General features: G+C 41.7%; 1 protein-coding gene across 8 annotated transcripts in view; it reads right to left on the bottom strand.

The window, feature by feature from the left end:
• Nucleotides 1-22,842, bottom strand: part of PTPRT (protein tyrosine phosphatase receptor type T) — a 469,258-nt gene that overhangs the window by 181,033 nt on the left and 265,383 nt on the right. For all 8 annotated transcript variants that reach the window (XM_077251539.1, XM_077251545.1, XM_077251540.1 and 5 more), the window contains exon 7: nucleotides 18,168-18,461. In XM_077251539.1, the coding sequence (XP_077107654.1) occupies nucleotides 18,168-18,461 (294 nt within the window). The remainder of the gene's footprint in view (nucleotides 1-18,167; nucleotides 18,462-22,842) is intronic.

Raw genomic sequence — 22,842 nt, 5'->3', positions numbered from 1 at the left:
CAATCCGTCGCAATGCATTGCTAATGCAAGTCAATGGAGAAAAAACGCATCCTGCAAGCACTTTTGCAGGATGCGTTTTTTTCTCCAAAATGACGCATTGCGATGGAGGCCAAACGACGCTAGTGTGGAAGTAGCCTTACTCAGTATCTATTGGGAATCCTCAAGCTCCAAGTTACTTGCTGCATGATGTGAAAGAAGAGGAGGAGGAGGAGCAGCACCAGCAGCAAGTGGATGTGAAGGGGAACCTGGCCATGACAACCATTTATCACTGTTGGCCGATTAAATTGAACCAACAGGGCCCTCGGTTGTGCTGGTGAGCAAGCTATATGCTGGGAAAGCTACATGCCATTCCAACAACCTGGGGCAGCATGGTAGCTCAGTGGTTACCTCTGCAGCCTTGTAGTGCTGGGGTGTCATCAAGAACAACACCTGCAAGGTTTCAATGTTCTCCCTGTGTTTGTGTTGGTTTCATTCTAGTACTCTGGTTTCCTCCCATGGACTTCTGGGTCAGCAAACTGGACCAGTGGCAAGTATTGGCCTAGATTGTTATAGGTATATTGTCATGTTCTTTCAGAGTGTCCGGTGGTTTTGTCTCACCTAAGTGAACCAAGTTATCTATGGAAAACTTTACATTTGTAAAAATGATCATGCATAGATTAGCGCCAACTTTCATTTCTGTATGGTTGATGTCAGTGATTAGGTTGGCTATAACATCTGACTGTTTGTTGTCTGTCCTCTATACAGTTCTGCTGCCTCCAGTGCTTATGGCCCAAACTCCATAGGGCACCTTCTCCCTGTCCATCACGTACTCTGTAAACTAGTACTGCCGTTGCTGAACCTACACTGCCAGACATCTCCTTGCCTGACCTATTACATTTATATACTGTGAAGATTCTGACAGTGCCACTGCCGCTAGATGCTCACACATATCTCCTGCACTTATCCATTGTGTTTTATAGCTATGTTGTACTGCTGATAGGAAGCATATTCTTTGCAGGCTATACAAATATGAAGCAGCTCACAAAATAGGACTAATGTTTTGCCCTTCTTGTTGACAAGTCATTGTTTATTTACTTTGAAAAAGCCACCCTGTTCCTTCTCCCTAAAAAAATGGATACATCTTTGTAATCGCTTATTCATTATAAGACTAGCAAACCTGTTGCGGATCCTCCCAAAAAGGATATGTTTACACTCCTAGTTGTTTAGCAATTACTTCTTGACTTTCAAAACAGTACACCTGATTTTGCTCCTTAATAATATTTGAATAGGTTGTGAAAAAGCTGCAGCACGGTGGTGCAGTGGTTAGCACAGCAGCCTTGCAGCGCTGGAGTCCTGGGTTCAAACCCCACAAAGGACAACATCTGCAAAGAGTTTGAATGTTCTCTCCGTGTTTGCGTTGGTTTCCTCCCACATTCCAAAAGACATACTGATAGGGAATTTAGATTGTGAGCCCCAACGGGGACAGCAATGATAATGTATGCAACCTGTAAAGCGCTGCGGAATATGTTAGCGCTAGATAAAGATTATTATTATTACAGCTTCTTCACTTAGCAAAGAACAAAACTCTCGATACTCCTCATGTTAAAAAAATCATGGCTTTTTATGTTTGCACCACCTGTGTATAAACAACAGCGAGGCAAGTATCTGTCTCCAAAAAGAGATAGTTTTTGGACCCTTTTAAAAATTTAAATAGCCTAAAAAGTCTATAGCATAGTGTGTAGTAATGAGCGAGTATACTCGTTGCTCAGGTTTTCCCGGTCTTCGAGTATTTCTGAGTGCTCGGAGATTTAGTTTTCGTAGCCTCAGCTGCATAATTTACAGCTGCTAGACAGCTTGAATACATGTGGGTATTCCCTAGCAACCAGGCAAACCCACAAGTACTCAGGCTGGCTAGCAGCCATAAATCATGCGGCTGCATCAACAAAAACTAAATCTCCGAGCACTTACAAATACTCGGAGACCATCCGAGCGTGCTCGGGAAAACCCAAGCAACGAGCACACTCGTTCATCACCACTAGTGTGTGTTAAATAAGCTGTTGGCTACCATAAGTCACCATCAGTTTCCCCTAATCAGATAAACTGAGGTCACTTAGACATTATTAAGTCTGTATTTGCATTAAAGAACTCAAACATGGATCAGCACAGTCCTAGGATACCTCAATGTGTTATTACACACATATTGTCCAGGCAATTAGAGGTTTTACCGTATCGAGATTCACGGCAAATTTATTTGCCGCAAGTGAAATTTTAGGAGAAAATTCAGTGAAGCTCAAAAATTCAAATTTCAAAAGATCTGCTCATCTCATTGTTATGACTAATGAAAGGAAAAAAAAATGAAAACATCGGGTAGGAAATTTCAAAAGGAGCCAGTAAGGCAGGATGAATGCTGGGATTATGATTTACATATATCCTCACATATTAGAAAAGCATTTACGATTTTAAATTGTAATTGCCTTCTACTAACTAAGACAATGTTAAGCCTTTTCAAGAAACTTTCATTCTTGTTTTGCCGTTAAGTGCACAGTATGTAGATTCCATATACAAATATGCACTTACAGGTGGCATTGAGTGTATTGTGTGATTATTACTATAAAGCATGATTTCATTTCTAAGAAAGCACTTATTAATCCCTACTTAAAGGAAATACACACAATGAAGGAACAGTCGTCCACAGTTAGTGTATGTGGAGACCTATGTAATTGATACACAAGCAACAATATACAATCAATTGCAAAGCAAGCCTGTTTTAAGGTATTTTGAATGGGTTAATGTAACATTTTTAATCTACTATATTATTAGGAGGAAATCTTGTTCCCAATCACTGAGTGGGTTGGGGGTGGGTCTGCAAGAGAGAGAGTGGCTTCCCGGGAAGCAGTCATTGTGTTGGACTCGGCATGGTGCATCGGTTCTCTGCAGAAATACCGTACTAGCCTCCCTTCATTACAATAACTACACCTCATTTTACCTGCAGGGATCCCAGGCCCAGAGCCTCCCTCTCCCACTGAATGCATCCAGGAGGTTGGGGCGAGATGGGGAGTGGAAAGCAGTCGACGCAGGTGTTTAACTATTCTTGGTCTATTGACAAAGTGTTCATGAACGTCACATATATAATATAGTCACCAATAGATGAAAATGTAAAATATGTGCATATAGATGTGTAGACATACATATTAATACATGCATATATATCAATAAAGATATGCATATCCATAAATGATGGGTAAATATAATATATTATGCTGTTTTCCCCAGCTCTTGAAACCCCGTGGGCACAAGCACCAGGGCTGCGGTTTTCTGCACCTCATCCTTACGATACAAAAAAAAGTCTTTATTATATACAAGCTCCAATTTCATAAGCAGAAAGTATAAATTTGTACACAGGGTTTGCATATATTGACAGTGAGTATAAATACACTCGGAGATTGCAAGGCGCGTCTTTAAATATTCACAGCTCTAAAAAGAAACAATGGCAGCAATAGCACCCAGCAAGAGAGGGGAAGCATAGAAAATAGTCAGAGATGGGATGGGACAAAGAGGGAGATGCAAACAACATTAGCCTGGATGGGATACATAAAGAGCCATAGAGAACAATGGCAGGAAATGAGAAACTGTGAGAATAGGCAATAGAAGAGAATGAGCACCGGTAGAGAGAAAATGAGGCAAAAAACTGTTCAAATGCAGAGAGAAAGGGAATGAGACAGAGAAAAAGAAAAGAGGTGTTAAAAGATATTTAAAGGAATTTACCAAGAGGGTTATTTTTCCAGATGTAAATTGTTTTTTAGCTGCGTATTTCTTTAACTCTGTTTGCAACAAATTAGATTTTTTGCAGATAATGTGAAATAATTTTGTTGCAAACCTAGTTAATAAAATACACTGCAAAAACCCTTCGAGGTAAATTACCCTTCATTTTGTACCCTGCTGAGATGGAAAGTTTTAACACAAAAGTGTCCAACAAAACAAAAAATGACAAGAATGGTGCTAACCAACAAAAGCCATCCCAAAATTTGAGCAAAAAAATAGATAAGTGAAAAAAATAAGTCAAGTCAGGGTAGTATAAGAAAAATGGGAAAAAAAAGACATGAACACGATGTTAAATTTCTTCCAATGATAAAGTTCCTAAAGTAGAGGTCAAAATCAGATATACATCAACAAGAGCAGTAATGAGAAGTAAACCAATAAGTAACAACACAAGTGAAGATGAGGCACAGAAAATCTGCGTGGTATAGTTGAAAAAAGACATACCCCCATCAGATTTCATAAAGCAAAAAGGCAATACTAGCTCCAAAATTCTAAAAGCGGTATTCTTTTCATTGTGAGTCATCAAAACTGATGGTGTATCACTGGGATGTGCCATCACTTAACCCCTTACCCCTGAGGGTGGTTTGCACGTTGCACGTTTGCACTCTGGAACGCTTCAACGGAGCCCGATGATTCTGAGATTGTTTTTTCGTGACATATTGTAGCTCATGTTAGTGGTAAAATTTATTCGGTATGACTTGCATTTATTTGTGAAAAAAAGGAAATTTGATGAAAAATTTGAATTTTCATGCCCATAAATCACAGAGATATGTCACATAAAATAGTTAATAAATAACATTTCCCATATGTCTACTTTACATCAGCACAATTTTGGAACCAAATTTTGCTAGGAAGTTATAAGGGTTAAAAGTTAACCAGCGAATGTTCATTTTTCCAACAAAATTTACAAAACCATTTTTGTTTATGGACCGCATCACATTTGAAGTCACTTTGAGCAGTCTATATGAAAGAAGATTCCGAAAAGTGACACCATTCTAAAAACTGCACCTTTCAAGGTGCACAAAACCACATTCAAGAAGATTATTAACCCTTCAGGTGCTTTACAGGGATTTTTTGGAAAAAAAATAACATTTAGCTGTTTTTCACAAAAAAATGATTTGCGATCCAATTTTTTTTCTTTTGACAAGGGTAACAGGAAAAAATGGACCCCAAAATTTGTTGTTTAATTCCTGCTGAGCATGCTAATACCCCATATGAGTGAGAAAACCACTGTTTGGGTACACAGCAGAGCTCGGAAAGGGAAGGAGCGCCATTTGACTTTTGGAATGCAAAATTTGCTGGAACAATTGGCATACGCTATGTCTCATTTGGAGAGCCACTGATGTGTCTAAACAGTGAAAATCTCCCACAAGTGATACCAGTTTATAAACTAGGCCCCTCAGGGAACTAATCTAGATGTCTGGTGAGCACATTAAACAGTCAGCTGCTTCAAAGAAGTTTATAACATTGAGCCGTAAAAATTAAAAATCAAATATTCCCCACAAATATGTTTTCAGCTCAAAATATTGCATTTTCATAAGGGTAATAGGAGAAATTGCTCTGTATAGTTTGTTGTGCAATTTCTCCTGAGTACGCTGATACCACATATGAGGGAGAAAACTACTGTTTCAACGCACGGCAGGGCTTGGAAGGGAAGGAGCGTCATTTGACTTTTTGAATGTAAAATTTCCTGGAATCATTAGCAAGTGTCATGTCCCATTTGAAGAGCCCCTGATTTGCCTAAACAGTGGAAATCCCCAAAAGTGACCCCAGTTTGGAAACTAGACCCCTCGAGGAATGTATTTAGATGTGTGGTGAGCACCTTGAACCCCCAGGTGCTTCACAGGAGTTTATAACATTGGGCCATGAAAATAATAAAATCACATTTTCCTCACAAAAATGTTGTTTTAGCTCTAAGTATTTAATTTTTCTAAGAGCTAATTTTGTCCTGAGTGCACCAATACCCTACATGTAATCGGGAAATATTTTTCAGGCACAGTGAAAAGCTCAGAAGGTAAGGAGTGCCAGATTTTATTGTTATGGATTGCAGGTACTATGACCCAATGGGAGAGCTCATGAGGTTCCAGAACAGCAGAATCCCCCATAAGTGACCCCATTTTGCAAACTACACCTCTCAATGAATTCATCTAGGGGTGCAGTGATCATATTGATACCACAGGTGTGTCACAGAATTTATTCCATTGAGCAGTGAAGAAAAAAATAACTACATTTTTACCATCAATATTTAGTTTTAGCCCCAGATTTTACATTTTCACACAAGAAGTGGGTAAAAATGGCACCAAAATTTGTCCCACAATTTCTACTGAACGTGGCAATACCCCATATGTGGCTGTACAGTACTTAGCCATACGGAGAGACTCAGGAGGAACGGAGCGCTATTTGCCTCCTGGAATACAGATTTTTCCTAGAATAGTTTGTGGACTCCATATACAGAGCCTCTAATAGCTAGAAGAGCAGAATCCCCCCTCCAGTGACCCCATTTTGGAAATTATACCATTTGGGGAATTTACCTACAGGTGTAGTGCTGATTTTGATTTTATGGGTATTTTCCAAAGACAAGCAGCAATGAATGTTGCTACGTGAAAATTGCAAACTGCTGATGTAGTGACCAGTACACTGTAGTGACCAGTATGTTGCAGTCACCAGTACGTTATGCCCAGCTCATGCTTCTGGAGGCATGCACCCATTAAGTTAGGCGAGCTCTCATCACTTCAGAAATGACAAACATGGACGCTATATGTGGTTTAGGTACACTGTGCGGCTCAGAAAGGAGGGGGGCATTTGGATTTGGGAGCACAGAATTTGCTGAATTTCTTTTGGCGAGTGAGGAGCCATTGTACTACAGATGACAGAGCTGAGTGAGGACTTGTTTTTTTTGGACTGAGTTGAAGCTTTTATTGAGAACATTTTACCTAATGTTTGGGATCACATTTTTCTGGCACTCTATGCTGAGCACTTACTTTGGGGTTTCCATCTAAATCTCTGAGTGACATGATTCGGATGAAACTCCTGAGGGATCCACTATAATGAGGCAGCAGAGTTAGGGTACTGTCACACAGTCACACTTTGGACGCTACGACGGCACGATCCGTGACGTCGCAGCGTCGTATGATTATCGCTCCAGCGTCGTAGACTGCGGTCACACTTTGCAATCACGGCGCTGGAGCGATGCCGAAGTCCCCAGGTAACCAGGGTAAACATCGGGTTACTAAGCGCAGGGCCGCGCTTAGTAACCCGATGTTTACCCTGGTTACCAGCGTAAACGTAAAAAAAAAAAACAGTACATACTTACATTCCGGTGTCTGTCCCCCGGCGTTCTGCTTCTCTGCACTGTGTAAGCAGCAGAGCCGTGCTCGCTTTCCGGCCGGCCGGCGCTCACAGTGCAGAGAAGCTGAGACGCCGGAGGACAGACACCGGAATGTGAGTATGTACTGTTTGTTTTTTTTACGTTTACGCTGGTAACCAGGGTTAACATCGGGTTACTAAGCGCGGCCCTGCGCTTAGTTACCCGATGTTTACCCTTACAAGCGAACACATCGCTGGATCGCTGTCACACACAACGATCCAGCGATGTCAGCGGGTGATCAAGCGACGAAAGAAAGTTCCAAATGATCTGCTACGACGTACGATTCTCAGCAGGGTCCCTGATCGCTGCTGCGTGTCAGACACTGCGATATCGTAACGATATCGCTAGAACGTCACGAATCGTACCGATATCGCTAGAACGTCACGAATCGTACCGTCGTAGCGATCAAAGTGTGACTGTGTGACAGTACCCTTACTCTGGACTCCATCTGGCCCCTGTTTAGCAGTGCTCTTCTTTTTAGAGGTGCACAAAACTGTGGGCGACAGCACTTTTATGCAATCTTAAAAAAATGGACACCGCTGAATCACAGGTCAGACGATGACATCCACAGTGCCTCCATCTGCCTCATTATAGGGAATCTTCCACCAGAGGTTCCGTCTGAATCACATATTTCAGAGATTTACACAGAAACTCCGGTGTAAGAGCTCAATGCAGAGCCCTGGATAAATGCACGCCGAGGCTTACTGCGATCTTTGGGAGGCCGAATTAAAAAACAAGCAGTAAGTGAAGAATTGGTTTTAATTATTTTTTATGCTGTTCCTCATGCGGTATAAGTGATTAGGCGACTTTATTCTTCGGGTCAGTGCAATTACAGCGATACCATATTTATATTGGTTTTTATGTTTGGCTGCTGTCACACAATAAAAGACGCTTTTTATTTATTTATTATTTATATATTATATTATATAAAAAATAGTTTTATCATCACCACATTTTGAAAAATATAATTTATCCATATTTCAGAGTCATGTTATGGCTTGTCTTTTGCGGGCCGAGTTGGTGTTTTTATTGGTACCATTTTTGGGCACATGACAATTTTTGATCGCTTCCTATTCTGATTTTGGGAGGCAGAATGAAAAAAAACAGCAATTCAGGAATTTCTTTTTTTGAGGGGTTTATGCCATTCCGTGTGTGGTAAAATTGATAAGGCAGTTTTATTCTTCGAGTCAGTACGATTTCAGCGATACCTCATTTATATCGTTTTATGTTTTGGCGCTTTTACACAATGAAAACCATTTAATAGAAAAAATAATTATTTTTGCATCCCTTTATTGTTTTCCACTGATGGAGCTGTGAGGCAGCTTGTTTTTTGCAGGACAAGATGACGTTTTCAACGGTACCATGTTTATTTACAGTATATGTCTTTTTAATCGCATTTTATTCCACTTTTTGTTCGGCGGTATGATGATAAAGCATTGTTTTTTGCCTTTTTTATGGTGTTCACTAAATTTAGGTGCTAACTAGTGGTACAGTTTTATAGGTCAGGTAATTGCGTATGCAACGATACCAAATATGTGTACTTTTATTGTTTATATTTTTTTTCCTTCAAATATTTATTTGTAGATACAATATCTTTTTTTTTTTTTTTTTTTAACATATTTGTACAATTGTTTAAAGAACTTTTTTTTTTTTACTTTTTTTAACTTTTTTAATTTGTCCAACTATTGGACAATCATTTTTTGCAGGCTCATCGCTTTTACAGCATGGAGATGCAGCAGCATCCCCATGCTGTAGGAACAGTCAGCTCTGCACTGACAGGGAGACTTGCTGATCATGCACTGATCATGCACTATACATGATCAGCATGTTTCCTAGCTCTGGTGAATTGGGATGTCATCATGGTGACATCTGGTCACCATGGCAACAATCAGGACCACATGTCACACCGTGGGGTCTCTGATCCAAAGGCAGAGGGGCTGTCAGCCCTCTTCTGGCATCTGGAATGCTGCGATCGTGTTTGATCACAGCATTTCAGGGGTTAAAGTACTGGGAGCAGTCTGTGACCGCTCCTGGTGCTTAGTGCAGGGTGTCAGCTGTCAGAATCAGCTGAAACCCAGCGGCGATCGCACGCACACCACCCGGGTGCACGGGCAATCGCACAGACGTAATAATCCGTCTTTGGTCAAATAGGCCCAGGAACATGGACGGATTATTACATCTGATGTCAGAAATGGGTTAATGATTGCTGTGGGTTCCAAATCTGGAACACCCACCAATTCTGAAAATTAACGGGCAATCATGCTTTCCTCTGTACTACAGCCTATAGGAGATAATATGTTTCATAGACTACAATAAGGTGAATAATAGCTACGGTAAGTGGCAGACTGGATCTTTATTCGACAATTGACACCTAATAGTGTTCTAGAGAGTATGGTTATCGAAAGAGAGACAGCAGCAAGATATTAGAATATGGATAGAGATTAGTGAATTTGCCAAATATTGTTTTGCCAGGTTTGCTTGAATTGAGCCAGGAAATTTAATTTGAATCAAATATATTTGACACAAATGATATTGCTGTTAAGTCAGTATTATGCTTTAATGTCTCTCTAGACACCGGAGTATAATAAATGAATAGGTTAAAAAAATCAAGAAAAGTATACTCACCCCTCACCTGTCCTAGCTCCTAGCATTCTCCCTTTGGCTTCAATCTTCTCTTCCACCTTCCAAACTGTGAAGAGAGAAGAGAACCAACCAGAGCCGTAGGGAGGAATGAAGCCAGTGCAAGACCAAATAGGGAGCTGTGGCACCAAGACAGGAAGGGTGAGGTTGAATATAGGTGGGGTCTTTTTATCTCCCTTTAAAAAGAATCAAGAAGCCTAAGAAGTAGGTGGTTCAGTAGCCAGTATGCTGCCATTCTGCTTGATTCGAGCAAGTCACATCACCAGAACTTTAAGTTCTGTTTAATCTGACATTTTTTGTGAAATTTGAGGCAAATTTGACAATTCCCTCATTTCTAAGTATGAGATTACAAAACAACTGATGAGGGCAAGATATATAAAGGAAGAAGATTGCACACAGTTTGTACAATACTGAGTTTGCATGGTATGCAGAGACCATATAAAGTAGTTGAACTTTTACAGCTTTTTTCTCTTTCGCCAGCTAAAAAATAGTTGAACTGAGGAACAGACTAATTTCCAGAAGTCCATTAAAAAAGGTATACCTATTAAAAAGGAAGTTAATGCCTGTTACATTTGATAAGCATGACCCAGGTCCATCAAGTCCATCATATACACATAACATGTTGATCCAGAGGAAGGTAGAAACCTGTTATCATTCAGCCACTAATTCTCACATCAACCTATCACAATCCAGCCTTCATTTTTGGAACACAAGTTAAAATATAAAAGACTACATGTGATTATTTCCATTATCCCAGTGGAAATGTAGATCTCTCAGAGCAGAGGGTCAGAAAGGTTACCAATCGGTTGGACACTTGCCCAGAACTTCTTTGTAGCAGACTTTAACTTCACACCTTCATTCCTTGATAACTCAAGTCTGATAAGTTACTTAAATTATTTTTAAAACTTTTAAAAACACATTAAAAAAAGACTTTTTAAGCCAATCTCCTGGTTTCTCTCCTGTTCAACACTGAAAGAATTGTATGATAATCAAGGAGATTCTAGGCTTTAAAGTGAATGGTATATTAGGGATGAGGGAGTAAAACAGACAGAGAACAGTAGAGGAAGAAAAGCAGAAGGATATCGTGGGGAATAAAGCAGAAGAACAGAAAAAAATATTAACATGCAGATAAGGAAACTAACACAAGGATTGTAAAATATATAGAGGTTACTGACAGAGACTTGTATTGCTATTGAAGATAGGTTTATATTGGTGGATTTCAGCACTCGCTTAAACCCTTTTTACACAGGACAATGCAAACTGCACAGGTTCAAACAATTGCACTTTTTGGAAGTGCATTTGAACAGCAAGGTGGCTTGTTGTTGAAGGGAAATAGAGGAAAAAAAAAATCTTTAAATCTTCAGCATAGCGAGTGTGAGCGAGCTGAGTGTGCCCTGAGCGTAAGTGTGGACGGCGGTAAGTGTGACTTGTGACTCAGTGACTTTGGGATCAGGGAGTTTACAAGGGAGGAATTGCTGTTCCAAGTGTTAATTAATACTTTGTATTTATTTTTATTTAACGTTTCTGTCTGGTGCAATTCCCATTAGGAAATGTGCTCCACAATTGTTAATGCCATCCAGTGCACATCTTGCCACATGTATGCAGTCCTTGATCAGCCGGTCGAGGGTGCATACTGCTGTGCGAGATGTGAGCACGTTGTGCATTTGGAAACCCAGATACTGGATCTAAATGTGCAGCTGGCAACACTGAGATCCATAGACAATATGGAGAGGAGTCTTCTGCTCACAGAGCAGACGCTCAATGGGATAGATGAGGAGGGGGATGGTAGGATGGAGCTGCAGGACAGTGAGGCAGTTAGCTGGGTGACAGTTAGGAAGCGGGGTAGAGGGAAGAGTGCCAGGGAGGCTAGTCCTGATCTTTCACACCCCAATAAGTTTGCTAAGTTGGCAGATGAGGGGGGTGCCAGTACAGGGGTAGCACTGCTGCAGCCAGGCATGTCCTCTGAAAGCCGGAGGAGTGACTGCTCCTGTAAGGAGGGAAATAGGAGAGCAGGGCAGGCCAGACAGGTGCTGGTAGTGGGGGACTCAATTATTAGGGGAATAGATAGGGCAATCTGTCACAAAGACAGGGATCGTCGAACGGTGTGCTGCCTACCTGGCGCTCGAGTCCGACACATTGCTGATCGGGTGGACAGATTACTGGGAGGGGCTGGTGAGGACCCAGCGGTCATGGTGCACATTGGCACAAATGACAAAGTTAGAGGTAGGTGGAAGGTCCTTAAAGATGATTTCAGGGAATTAGGCTGCAAGCTGAAAGCAAGGACCTCCAACGTGGTATTTTCTGAAATACTGCCTGTACCACGTGCCACGCCAGAGAGGCAACGGGAGATTAGGGAGGTTAATAAGTGGCTCAAGAATTGGTGTAGGAAGGAGGGGTTTGGGTTCCTGCAGAACTGGGCCGACTTCTCAGTTGGCTACAGGCTCTACGCTAGGGATGGGCTGCACCTCAATGGGGAAGGTGCAGCTGTGCTGGGGGAGAAAATGGTTAGAAGGTTGGAGGAGTGTTTAAACTAGGGAATGGGGGGGAGGGTATTCATTTTATAGGTGGGGAAGATAGTGCAGATAGAGACCTGGGCACAAATAAGGAAGTTGGGGGTGGCGGAGGCATGGGGGGTGGGGTTAGAACAGTTAGTAATTTAAGAAAGAATAGAGGTACTGAGAGGAACATCAAGTGCATGTATACTAATGCCAGAAGCCTCGCCAACAAAATGGACGAATTAGAAGTAATGTTGTTGGAACATAATTATGACATGGTGGGGATATCTGAAACATGGCTGGATGAGAGCCATGACTGGGCTGTTAACTTGCAGGGCTATAGCCTTTTCAGAAATGACCGTACAGATAAGCGAGGGGGTGGGGTGTGTCTGTTTGTAAAATCGACCTTAAAACCCATCCTGCGTGATAATATAGGTGAATCTAATGAAAATCTAGAGTCCCTGTGGGTGGAGATAAGTGGAGGGGGAAAAAATAATAAATTACTGATAGGGGTTTGTTATAAATCTCCAAAAATAATGGAAGGAATGGAGAATATCCTTGTAAAGCAAATAGATGAAGCTGCGACTCAAGGAGAAGTCATTATTATGGGGGACTTCAACTACCCTGAAATAGATTGGGGAACAGGAACCTGCAGTTCCAGCAAAGGTAATAAGTTTTTGACAACTATGAGAGACAATTACCTTTCACAACTGGTTCAGGACCCAACAAGAAGGGGGGCACTGCTAGACCTAATATTAACCAACAGGCCAGACCGCATATCAAATATAAGGGTTGGGGGTCACTTGGGGAATAGTGATCACAAAATAATAAGTTTTCATGTCTCCTTTAATAAGATGTGTAGTAGAGGGGTGACAAGGACACTAAACTTCAGGAGGGCAAATTTCCAACGGATGAGAGAGGATCTTGGTGCAATTAACTGGGATGATATCCTGAGACATAAAAGTACACAAAGAAAATGGGAGACATTTATTAGCATCCTGGATAGGACCTGTGCACAGTATATACCGTATGGGAATAAACATACTAGAAATAGGAGGAAACCAATATGGCTAAATAAAGCTGTAAGGGGCGCAATAAGTGACAAAAAGAAAGCATTTAGAGAATTAAAGGAAGTAGGTAGTGAGGAGGCATTAAATAAATACAAAAAATTAAATAAATTATGTAAAAAGCAAATCAAGGCAACAAAGATTGAGACAGAGAGACTCATTGCTAGAGAGAGCAAAAATAACCCCAGAATATTCTTTAACTACATAAATAGTAAGAAACTAAAAAATGATAGTGTTGGCCCCCTTAAAAATAGTCTGGGTGAAATGGTGGATGAGGATGAGGAAAAAGCCAATATGCTAAATGACTTTTTTTCATCAGTATTTACAAAAGAAAATCCCATGGCAGCCAATATGACTAGTGATAATAATTCCCAATTTAATGTTACCTGCTTAACCCAGCAGGAAGTACGGCGGCGTCTAAAAATCACAAAAATTGACAAATCTCCGGGCCCGGATGGGATACACCCCCGAGTACTGCAGGAATTAAGTACAGTCATTGATAGACCATTATTTTTAATCTTTAAAGAGTCCATAATAACAGGGTCTGTACCACAGGACTGGCGTATAGCAAATGTGGTGCCAATATTCAAAAAGGGGACAAAAACTGAACTCGGAAATTATAGGCCAGTAAGTTTAACCTCTACTGTGGGTAAAATCCTGGAGGGCATTCTAAGGGATGCTATACTGGAGTATCTAAAGAGGAATAACCTCATGACCCAGTATCAGCACGGGTTTACTAGGGACCGATCATGTCAGACTAATTTGATCAGCTTCTATGAAGAGGTAAGTTCCGGTCTGGACCAAGGGAACCCAGTGGACGTAGTATATATGGACTTTTCAAAAGCTTTTGATATGGTGCCACACAAAAGGTTGATACATAAAATGAGAATAATGGGGATAGGGGAAAATATGTGCAAGTGGGTTGAGAGTTGGCTCAGGGATAGGAAACAAAGGGTGGTTATTAATGGAGCACACTCGGACTGGGTCACGGTTAGTAGTGGGGTACCACAGGGGTCAGTATTGGGCCCTCTTCTTTTTAACATATTTATTAATGACCTTGTAGGGGGCATTCAGAGTAGAATTTCAATATTTGCAGATGACACTAAACTCTGCAGGGTAATCAATACAGGGGAGGACAATTTTATATTACAGGCTGATTTATGCAAACTAGAAGCTTGGGCTGATAAATGGCAAATGAGCTTTAATGGGGATAAATGTAAGGTCATGCACTTGGGTAGAAGTAATAAGAAGTATAACTGTGCTTAATTCTAAAACTCTGGGCAAAACCGTCAATGAAAAAGACCTGGGTGTATGGGTGGATGACAAACTCATATTCAGTGGCCAGTGTCAGGCAGCTGCTACAAAGGCAAATAAAATAATGGGATGCATTAAAAGAGGCATAGATGCTCATGAGGAGAACATAATTTTACCTCTATACAAGTCACTAGTGCGACCACACTTAGAATACTGTGCACAGTTCTGGTCTCCGGTGTATAAGAAAGACATAGCTGAACTGGAGCGGGTGCAGAGAAGAGCAACCAAGGATATTAGAGGACTGGGGGGTCTGCCATACCAAGATAGGTTATTACACTTGGGGCTATTTAGTTTGGAAAAACGAAGACTAAGGGGTGATCTTATGTTAATGTATAAATATATGAGGGGACAGTACAAAGACCTTTCTGCTGATCTTTTTAATCATAGACCGGTGACAGGGACAAGGGGGCATCCTCTACGTCTGGAGGAAAAAAGGTTTAAGCGTAATAACAGACGCGGATTCTTTACTGTAAGAGCAGTGAGACTATGGAACTCTCTGCCGTATGATGTTGTAATGTGTGATTCATTACTTAAATTTAAGAGGGGACTGGATACCTTCCTGGAAAAGTATAATGTTACAGGGTATATTTATTAGATTCCTTGATAAGGCGTTGATCCAGGGAACTAGTCTGATTGCCGTATGTGGGGTCGGGAAGGAATTTTTTTCCCCATGATGGAGCTTACTCTTACCACATGGGTTTTTTTTGCCTTCCCCTGGATCAACATGTTAGGTTAGGCTATGGGTTGAACTAGATGGACTTAAAGTCTTCCTTCAACCTTAATAACTATGTAATTATGTAACTATGTAACTATGTAATGATGTAGTTTGTACGTTGTCGGTGGCAGATCCTCTGACACAGAGATCTCCTATTAGATAGGTTCCAATTGTACTGTTCTTCTGAATGCTGTCACCATGATCCACTACATCTATACTAAGTGACTAGTAGGCCTCACACCCGACAAATGACTCATTCCTTACCAGGTAAGGTGTCACTGCTTGAGTACAGTTCCTATGCTGAGATATTTAGAGCTATGTCAGTGTCCATTTGCAAATTGCATTATGGTAGTACCTTTCAGTGCAATGAAAGGAATGAGGACCAGGGCACCTTAAATTTACATTAAAGCTGTTGGTGGCATTAGTCAAGCCAAGGAAAGCTTCTAAGACAAAGGTTATAATGTAACACATGAAGGTAATTGAAAAGCAGCATGCCCTCCCTTATTTTCCTGAAAGAGTAATAGAAGTTGAGAGAGCAGGATACTTAGCACCCCACACTGTGAGTGGGATGGAGACCTGAAGTGATACTTGGTACTCAGAATAGATGGTTGGATACAGCACTTAACAATAAGTGGCAGTCTGAAGCCTTGCACCGATTATAGTTGTCACATACCTTTAGCTACCAAATATTGGCACTGTCTGCCTCCTCCCTCTATAACCTTCTAAAGAGGCCTCTTGAATCCACTACTAAATGTATATTTATTAGTATGAAGTGGCTTTTAATGTGCATTAGATCTGAGTAGGTAAATCTTACTTTATAACACTAATGGTAGGGTCTTTGGAATAAGGTCAGGCTATTAAATCAAAGCCTCAACTGCAAAATGACCACTATGTCTAATAACAACCATCTATATATAATGTAACCGTCCCACTACTGTACAAAAAGAAAGCAAGTTTCTTGTGTAGGAAATGTTAGGAGGAATCAGACATTGGCTCCATTATTGCACCCGTGGGTCTTTTGCTCTGGAACACTGTGGATTTTTAGATAAAAAATACTTTAAAAGACAGGCCAGAGACAATGCATCTCAGGGGACTGGTCCAAGAGAGATTCAGACAATGCATCTAAGGTGACTGGTCCAAGAGGGAGATTCAGACAATGCATCTCAGGTGACTGGTCCAAGAGGGAGGTTCAGACAATACATTTCAGGTGTCTGGTCCAAAACAGGGGTTCAGACAATGCATCTCAGGTGACTGGTCCAAGAGAGAGTTTCAGACAATGCATCTCAGGTGACTGGTCCAAAACAGAGATTCAGACAATGCATCTCAGGTGACTGGTCCATGAGGGAGGTTCAGACAATGCATCTCAGGTGACTGGTCCAAGAGGGATGTTCAGACAATGCATCTCAGGTGACTGGTCCAAGAGGGAGGTTCTCAGCGGCTGCTTTCTGCCCCGTTTCCTGACACTGACAGGTCTCTCACAAGTCACAATACAACATATAGCGAGCGATAGACCTATCAGTCTAGGGAAGGTGGGTTGAAAGAAACCGCTGAGGTCCGGCCTCTTGGACTACTCTTCTAAGACATATGGTCCTTGGACAACTTTTTAAGTATGCTTTATATGAAATGTTGAGGCGTTTCAGAGTAAACCATTCACACAATAATGCAGCCAATGTCTGATTCCCACTACTTGTGACAATGTATGGCACTACTCACATGCTATGCCAGCCGTAAGAGTTTGGATTGGCATGCTTTTATGCTAAATTCTTGTTGCATTACGTATGAAATCAACTGCCATTTATTATAGTGCATCAATCTGTGTTGGATTACAAATATATATATTGTGAATCTAGTGCAGGATTTAATAATGCTGTATGTGAATATGCTAAACAGCTGAATTTAATATTTATGCATTAGGATTGAGAATATATCCAGGAATGTTTATTACAACTGGGTTACAGCAAAAATAGAACATGTTCTGATAAAATGCAAAAATTTAATAAAATACTGAATGTTTTTTTCCCCAATTTATTACTGAGCCCCTTAACAATTTGAGCTAAATATGTATTCCTTTAAGAGATGACTGGATGACCTCAGCTGTCTTTTTCCTAGGACGATACAATAATTATTATTTTGAGACTAGTGATGAGTATGGTCTTAATTTTTTTTGTCTATTACATTAATTTGATGTTAATTTTTAATTTAGCCAAAATAAATGTTTTACTGCTGCTTCTTCTGGAAAGAAAGCTAAAGCCACCCACTTCCAATAACCCACTGACCTCCCCCCCACTAAAAGGAAGAAAAGGCGCTTTTTATTTAAATGTATAATTAGGAGCTGAGCCTTAAAGTAACATTAAAGACAGAAAATGCGCAATTAAAAATATAACATCTTCCTTAATCTCATTCTCATTGATGCTGTTTTGAATCATATTACAATTAAAACTGAGAAAACGTGCTCAGCAATGCCAACATTCACCCTTCTAACTGTTTTTTCTGTGGCTGTTTAAAAAGTGTCTGCAGCAGGAGCTTCCCCCTCTGCCCTGTCCATTGCTAATCCTTCCCTCTTGACAAACGAGGGGAACGGCTTTATTTGGCCATCAAGTAAAGATGCAATTGATTTGCAGTACTCTGCTAGATTTTTACAAGGTTGACTATATCACAATCAGATCATGCTATCACAATCATGCTACATTTTACAAGGCAATATAGTGGATGGTATGTACACAACTAAATAAGAAAAAAACAATGCATAAATATTTTATACCACAACCCACCTGCACATTTTGTCCTAGTTGTGAGAGGGGGTCCTGGAGGTCCAGTGCCACCTTCACCCGGACGGGTTAACAAGACACGTATTTCATATTCCACATCTGGATCCAAGTGCCATAGTTTGTATGTAGGTCCATCCATAACATGGGTCTCAGCCCAACTGCCTGATGTTGTCCGGTATTCCACTTCCTTCAGGACAATTGGTCCATCACCAATGATTGAGTTAGCATTTGGTTTAATCCACAGATATGTAGCTCCAACTGCCAAAAGTTCTGGGGGTGCAATAGGCTTTGGTGGCTCTGGTAGGGAGAAAGGGAAGCACATGACCTTTCACTAATGTAAACTATTATAATCCAAGGAAAGAAAGTATTTTGTTAATTAACTTTAAAAATTAAACCCTTAAGTTGATAAATCAATACACATGATAATTGCAAATGAGTAGATCGCTTTGCGGAACCCCGATCTCCTGTCCAAGCTAGAATCAGCCCTGGCAAGAACCCATGCAGAGCTCATGTCTGGAGAAGAACTAGAATGTAGGAAGGAATGGATTACAGATGACCGGATCATTTTGTACAACCCTGGTCCACGGTCCAGGTCAGTGTTTTTGGCCATGGACAGGGACTGCGTGATTATCCAGAGCTTACAAGTCCTCTGGGACGTCACTTGATTTTCTTGTCTGGCATGCACAGGTCATGTCTTTCCAGTCTGGCTGATCATAAGCCGAGCGTGGGATCCTGGAGGGTAAGGAAATTCACACAGCTCTTAAGGTACCTTCACACGAAATGACTTTACAACGAGAACGGCAACGATCCGTGACGTTGCAGTGTCCTGGATAGCGATATCGGTGTGTTTGACACGCAGCAGCGATCAGGATCCCGCTGTGATATCGCTGGTCGTTGAATAAAGTTCAGAACTTTATTTGGTCGTCAGACCGGCGTGTATCGTCAGGTTTGACACCAAAAGCAACGATACCAGCGATGTTTTACGCTGGTAACCAGGGTAAATATCGGGTTACTAAGCGCAGGGCCGCGCTTAGTAACCCGATGTTTACCCTGGTTACCAGCGTAAAAGTAAAAAAACCAAACAGTACATACTCACCTGCGCGTCCCCCGGCGTCCGCTTCCTGCTCTGACTGAGCGCCGGCCCTAAAGTGAAAGTACAGCACAGCGGTGACGTCACCGCTCTGCTGTTAGGGCCGGCGCTCACACAGTGCAGGGAAGCGGACGCCGGGGGACGCGCAGGTGAGTATGTACTGTTTGTTATTTTTACTTTTATGCTGGTAACCAGGCTAAACATCGGGTTACTAAGCGTGGCCCTGCGCTTAGCAACCCGATGTTTACCCTGGTTACCCGGGGACCTCGGCATCGTTGGTCGCTGGAGAGCGGTCTGTGTGACAGCTCTCCAGCGACCAAACAGCGACGCTGCAGCGATCGGCATCGTTGTCGTTATCGCTGCAGCGTCGCTTCGTGTGAAGGTACCTTTATTCATGGCCAGAGAACACTGACCTGGACCATGGAACTGAGTTGTGTGAATTGACCCACTCATAGCTAATGATAAGAGAGATAAGATGCCATAATGCAAATAATCCAAGCTATGAAAAATCTGGAGTAGTAATTGTTTTGACAATGCTATTAATATTCTTAATAATCACTACCATACATAATTTTATTGCAGAAAATACTCAAATATACTGTATTCATGTCACCATAGAATTATTGTTGCCCCTGGTGTAATGTGTCCTATAAGGCTTGATGGAAACCTGTTTTTTTTATATATTTATGGTCTGGAGCTTAGTTACTTAAAGGGAGCCTGTCACCTCAGAAAATACTATTTATCTGCAGATGTAGCATAAGTTTCCAGGTAAATTGCATTACAATGCTGTCTGGCCACGTTTCAGAAAGAGTGGTTATCAGGATAAAATGAGGCCATTTCCTTTTGGGATCGGAAACTCCCACATTCAGCCATGGGGGTGTGGATGGAACAGTTACAGTCATCTCTCACAGCACTATGACCAATGGCTGTAAGCAGGCCTAGGCACTTTGCTTGACAGCTTGCTCTGCACAGATGTGCTACAGAGTGAGCTGTCAATCAATCTGTTGGGGCGTGCATACAGCTGCTGTTCACAGTATAGTGAGTGGAGCTGTTAGCGATGACTGTAGACGCTCCTTGGACACCTCTAAGACTGAAACTCAGTAGCTCCTGGACGAAAAAAGGTCATTTTCTTCCTGTAGCTGCACACTCATAAATGTGGCCAGGCACCATTGTAACACTGTTTACCTGCGAATTAACTCACTGTTTTTCCCTTTTAATATCCTTTTCCAAGATGACATGTTCCCTTGAGCCAACACAACCCACCTTTATGCAAACGATTTCAGACAAAAAGCTGATAACGAATATCATAATGCGTTGTATATCCATAGCAGCAGTCACCAAAATCTCTTCAAACAACTAAACGATTACGGTAAATGATTTAATCTCCAAAAACATGTATCACTTATTTACAGATTTGGTCAAAAATGCATGATTGGTGGGGCCTAGCCACATAGACCTCCTTTATTCACAAGAACAGTGCTTAAATGTGTCCTGTGTCATGCATATGCCAATTGCATCCTCAGAGACAAGTTGCAATCCTAAAAGTAAGTATCAGCCCTTTATGGAGCTTTGCCATGTGACTTAGGATAAAAGCCAAACCAGAATCTCAATTAGCAAACAGTGTATCAGGGTGTTACCCCTCCTTAGTGCAAAGCATGAAGACTGATTTGGCTGTATGAAAGGCCTCTGGCTGTAGTCTAAGGGATAAAGACTCTCATTGTAGAGAGTGACATGCCAGTGTAAGGAGACTTATAGGCCATAGAATGCCCCTCTAGGTAATTAAATATGCAAATTGCTCCTTCAGAAACTAAGAGCACTGTTAGGATTGCTACATCTAATAGTGACACTAGATTTCAGGTACTCTTCCTCTCTGATGAGGCAATTGGTATATTTAATTTCCAGTGGAACATTGCATTGCCTATAATTTTCCTTACCCTGGCATGTCAGGCATGTCACTTTCCACAAAGAGAGACGATACCCCTTAGTCCCTAAAGTAAATTTAGTCAGTGGTAACAAATGTGCTTTCTTACCCAGGGGCGGACTGAGACTGAAAATCAGCCCTAGCACCTAAACCAAAGCAGCCCACGTGTAAGTCGCTATTTTTTATATGGGAATGGGAATGTATCTTTTCTATGCCACCTTTTCTGTACAGTTTGTGGGTGAGAAAGCTAATGCCTTTCAATAAGTAAAATTTGCTTTGTATGATCAGGACAGCTATTTTTCTATCAGGCTGCCTTCTTTCAGCTTGAAATAGAAGAACTTCTCCAATGTGTTGGCACACTTGCAATAATCACTGTCTGCAGGGTTGTACTCTCGACAATTGGTGATTATTCTCTGCAGTTACAATACATGACCCTTTCCCTGTCATTAAAAGTTGTGAGGTACACCCTTCTGTGACTGTGCCCACCGCACTGACAATTTTTGGTTTTGTGAGGGACAACCAGAATTAGGACTTTTGCTATGGGGCAGCATGATTTCTATGTATGCTGTAGGAGGACCTAAGTAAAGATGACTACATTTGTTCAGGTGAGGGCTTATTCGGCAAGCTACAGCGCTTAGCGAATAAGTAGCGAAGGGAACCTGGCTTCTTGGATTGCGCCGGCTGATCAGCTGTTCGGCTCCACAGCTGCATGTGTCACGGCTGTGTAACAGTGTAACAGTCACGACACATGCATGGAGAGTCCAACAACCAGGCTCATCTCTAGACCTAAGGTCAGTGCATATTACAATATAATAATACTATATATATATATATATATATATATATATATATATATATATATAAGCTGACCCGAGAATAAGCCGAGGTACCTAATTTTTCCATGAAAAACTGGGAAAACTTATTGGCTCAAGTATAAGCCGGGTATGCATGACACCCTCATCCTCATCCTGGTATGCACGTCCTCATGATCCCTATCCTGGTATGCATAGCTCCCTCATCCCTATCCTGGTATGCATGGCCCCCTCATCCCTATCCTGGTATGCATGGCCCCCTCATCCCTATCCTTGTATGCATGGCCCCCTCATCCCAATCCTGGTATGCACATCCTCATCATCACTATCCTGGTATGCAGTATGCATGTCTTCATCATCCCTATCCTGGTATGCATGACCCCCTCATCCCTATCCTGGTATGCATTGCCCACTCATCCCCATTCTAGTATGCACGGCCTTCTCATCCCTATCCTGGTATGCATTGCATCCTCATCCCTTTCCTGGTATGCATGGCCTCATAATCCCCATCCTGGTATGCACAGTCTCCTCATCCCTATCCTGTTATGCATGGCCTCCTCATCCCCATCCTCGTTTGCATGGCCCCCTCATCCCCATCCTGGTATGCACATCCTCATCATCCCTATCATGGTATGCATAGCCCCCTCATCCCTATCCTGGTATGCATGACCCCCTCATCCCTATCCTGGTATGCATGGCTCACTCATCCCCATCCTAGTATGCACGGCCTTCTCATCCCTATCCTTGTATGCATGGCTCCTCATCTCTATCCTGGTATGCATGCGTCTGACACTGTTCACGCTACTGAAGACCAAGCTTTCTGACACTGGGCAGTACATTTCTCTCTAGAACCCC

This window comes from Ranitomeya variabilis, chromosome 4, assembly GCF_051348905.1.
Source record: "Ranitomeya variabilis isolate aRanVar5 chromosome 4, aRanVar5.hap1, whole genome shotgun sequence".
Classification (NCBI taxonomy): Eukaryota; Metazoa; Chordata; class Amphibia; order Anura; family Dendrobatidae; genus Ranitomeya; species Ranitomeya variabilis.
Note: the sequence above shows the minus strand (reverse complement) of the source record. Positions and strands in the feature narration are given on the sequence as shown.